The sequence below is a fragment of the Gekko japonicus genome, unplaced genomic scaffold (assembly GCF_001447785.1).
Source record: "Gekko japonicus isolate JY-2015 unplaced genomic scaffold, Gekko_japonicus_V1.1 scaffold4089, whole genome shotgun sequence".
NCBI classification, from domain to species: Eukaryota; Metazoa; Chordata; class Lepidosauria; order Squamata; family Gekkonidae; genus Gekko; species Gekko japonicus.
Genome location: NW_015169911.1, coordinates 59,783 through 62,981, shown reverse-complemented (window position 1 = coordinate 62,981; position 3,199 = coordinate 59,783). Strand labels below are relative to the sequence as shown.

Below are 3,199 nucleotides of genomic sequence, written 5' to 3'. Positions count from 1 at the left end.
CAAGTATCACGGGTCTGCCCCTTGTTTTTATATAAGTTTAAATACGTCAACATTTTTTTCCATGGATACTGTGGTTCTCACTTGCTCCTCCCTTCATATTCACAATGACAGATCCACAATGCTGGAAGCCCCACTTCATCAGAGCCCCACATTTGGTGGCCTGGACAGTGGCTTCCTTGGGCAGTGAAACCTCTTGGACTGGCCACCCAGCTCCACCTCAGTATGGGAGGGGGCCAAGGGGATGGCCACTGAAAAGAATGGAAAGACCACACCCTAAGTGGGGAGAAATAGGATTCTATCACACAAGATCCCCAACTAATGGTGGCTTGTCAGGGAAAGGCTAGTGGTGAGGCTGCCAGCAAAGGGTGATAAAAGGAGGTACTTCTTCACCCAAAGATTAACACGTGGAACTCCCTGCCACAAGAAATGGTGGCTACAGTTGCTGTAGATTTTCCAGGTTGTGTGGCCGTGGTCTTGGCATTGTAGAACCTGACATTTCACCAGTAGCTGTGACTGGCATCTTCAGAGGTATAATACAGAAAGATGAGTACCCTCTGTGTCAAGATGAGAAGAAAAATGGTAGGCAGGTAATTTATATCTACTCCAGCAGGTGGGGTAGGGCTGAGTGTCAAGAGCTCTCTCAGCCCCACCCACCTCACAGGGTGTCTGTTATGGGGAGGGGAAGAGAAAGGAGTTTGTAAGCCACTCTGAGACTCCCAGTGAAGAGCGGGGTATAAATCCAATCTCTTCTCTTCTTCTTCAAGAGTGGGAGGGCTTTTGGAGTTTTGGCCCCACTGGTGGACCTTCTGATGGCACCTGGGTTTTGGCCACTGTGTGACAGGGAGTGTTGGACTGGATGGGCCACTGACCTGATACAACATGGCTCCTCTTATGTTCTTATAGGATGGGGTGAGGAAGAGAAGTGGTAGTGAGGCCCCCCCCGCTTTACGATAAAAGCCCCCTCCTCAAACACCTTTTCTGATCCCTTTATTACTAGTTCCTACTTTGAAAGCCACTCTGTGGTTGATGGAGGCAGGGATGGAAGAAAAATAGAATAATATGATATACTGTATTTTATATCATATTATATTAAAAGTTACCAGCCAGCAAGTGGCAACGACCCTAAGTTTGAGAGGCTTTTGCATCAAAGTGGAAGTTTTGAGCCACACACAAGGACGCCAGAAAGTCTCCCTCCAGAGATTTCTCACCCGGAAAGTCTCCTCGAGAGGAACCACCTCTTGATCTTTGTGCTCCTGGGACAGGCTGCAGACCACGCAGACGGGGGCTTCGACCTCCTTGCAGAAGAACTTCAGGGGCTCCCGGTGCTTCTCGCAGACTGCCCCCTTCGCTTCCAAAGGGCTGAGTTGCTTAATGAGTTCCACAAAGGTGGCCAGCTGCTGGTTCCGGCGGAGGCTCCCCTCCTGCGTCCTTCCTCTGCACTGGGGGCAGGCAGGCTCGGACGAGGCCCCCGGCTCCCCCCAGCCGCGGGTCAGGCAGGCCCGGCAGAAGTTGTGGCCGCACTCGGCGATGCTCACCGGGTCCTTGAAATAGTCCAGGCAGATGGAGCAAGAGGCTTCCTCGCAGAGCTTCTTCAGGGGACCCTCAACCGCCATGGCTGCCTGGACAAAGAGGCGGAGTTACTTTCGGTTTCGTGTTTTTCAAAGCAAAGAGGGGGGCGTCTCCCTTCCTGCAAATGAATCTTAGAGGATGAGGAATCAACCGCCCGGCAACCACTCTCGGAAACAGCCTGGGGGTGGAAGGCAAAACTCGAAATGGAGAAGTCTCCTTTGGCCCCGCATTGCAGGCGCCTACGATGGAAGGAGGCCATTTCCCTCCGGGGCACCCCAGGGGTTTGCAATATGGGGCGGGTATTCCCGGATCCGGCGGGAGATGTTTCCCGGGGTCTCTGGGGCAGGCAGGCATGGCGAGGGGAGCCCTCATTGGCCGACCGGGCAAGCTACCCCCCACCCCGGTCTGCTGCTGAGGAAGAGGCAGGCTGGAAGCAGGCGGGAGGAGTAGAGTCGAGGGCAACAGGGGAAGACCAGGCGCTTACGGAGGTTGGGGGTGGTGTGACCGAGGGGTTCTTCTTCGCCCCTTTCCAAAACTCAGGTGCAGATACGCGTTGTGGGTTGTCAGAAACTCTCCAGTTTCCCCGAGGAAGCCGACTCGAAGGACAGAAGGCCCAAGAGTTGCGATTCTACCCCTCCAGCCCTTCCCCTGCCGCTCTGAGCCGTCCCCCCACAACAGCAGGACACGCGCGTCCCGCTCCAGAGAGAGAGAAACGCGTCCACGCGTTTAAAAGGCCACCCGCCCCAAAGAAAACTTCCTCTGCAAACCGAAAATCAGCCTGCCAAAGATAGAAACTCCCTCCCATTTCTTTGCAAGACCTGCCCCCCCCCCCCAAGTGTTCAGGTGGCACAGCCCAACCTTTTTGTTGTAGACATACAGACCAAGCTGGTGTCAAAGCTTCTGGTCTTGAGCTATGCGACGTAGAGACCAGCCTTTATTGATTGTTGAGATGGGCGAGTAGATGGACTTAACCCTGCTTGGTGTTGCTGTCCTGCTGTTTAGGCAAGAAAAAGTCTCCTTTAACCAGTGGAAGAACTTTTCATGGACTGTACCACTTTAGTCTGTAGGTAAGCCGGTTGCGTTAGGATAACTTCCCTGTAGTTAAATCTCCTTGCATGCAGAAAAAATGGCCGGTAAGGAAGGAAACGAGACTGACCCTTTCCCTCTTGACATGGTAAAGCATGTTTTCTGGTTGTTGTTTTCCTTTACAAAGGCGGTCCAAGGAGGCCTGGGCCTCTTCCTGCTTTTGAGGTGTTTAGCTCTAATTAAAATATTATTATGACACGTTACTATGGGGATGTAACATTCCAATCATCTATTGTAACAAAGTACTCTTCCCCACATTTCATTTTTAAACAGTAATTCTAGTCCTTTTCATTATAGAGTTCTATGGGGAAAGGTGTTTGCTGCACAATACTAGCTGGGAACTGGTATTTTCTCCTTCTGCATAACCCCTTACTCCCATTCCCTAATGTCATTTGGAATGGCTGCGTATTCTTCCTGTTTTCCTCCCCCTCCCCACCCTCATGGTAAAGTTTAGACTGCAATCTCCTCAAGGCAGGAACCCGTCTTCCTCTACTCTGGCCATTTTGTTGTTGTTGTTCAGTCGCACAGTTGAGTCCAACTCTTT

The 3,199-nt window shown here is 51.9% G+C and overlaps 1 protein-coding gene across 1 annotated transcript in view; it reads right to left on the bottom strand.

The window, feature by feature from the left end:
• Nucleotides 1-2,449, bottom strand: part of LOC107115749 (tripartite motif-containing protein 7-like) — a 21,552-nt gene extending 19,103 nt beyond the window's left edge. The window contains exons 1-2 of the mRNA XM_015417512.1: nucleotides 2,428-2,449; nucleotides 1,209-1,619 (exon numbers count right to left, since the gene is read on the bottom strand). Coding sequence (XP_015272998.1) covers nucleotides 1,209-1,613 — 405 coding nt within the window. The 5' untranslated portion in view covers nucleotides 1,614-1,619; nucleotides 2,428-2,449. The remainder of the gene's footprint in view (nucleotides 1-1,208; nucleotides 1,620-2,427) is intronic.
• Between the last annotated feature and the right edge of the window lie 750 nt (nucleotides 2,450-3,199).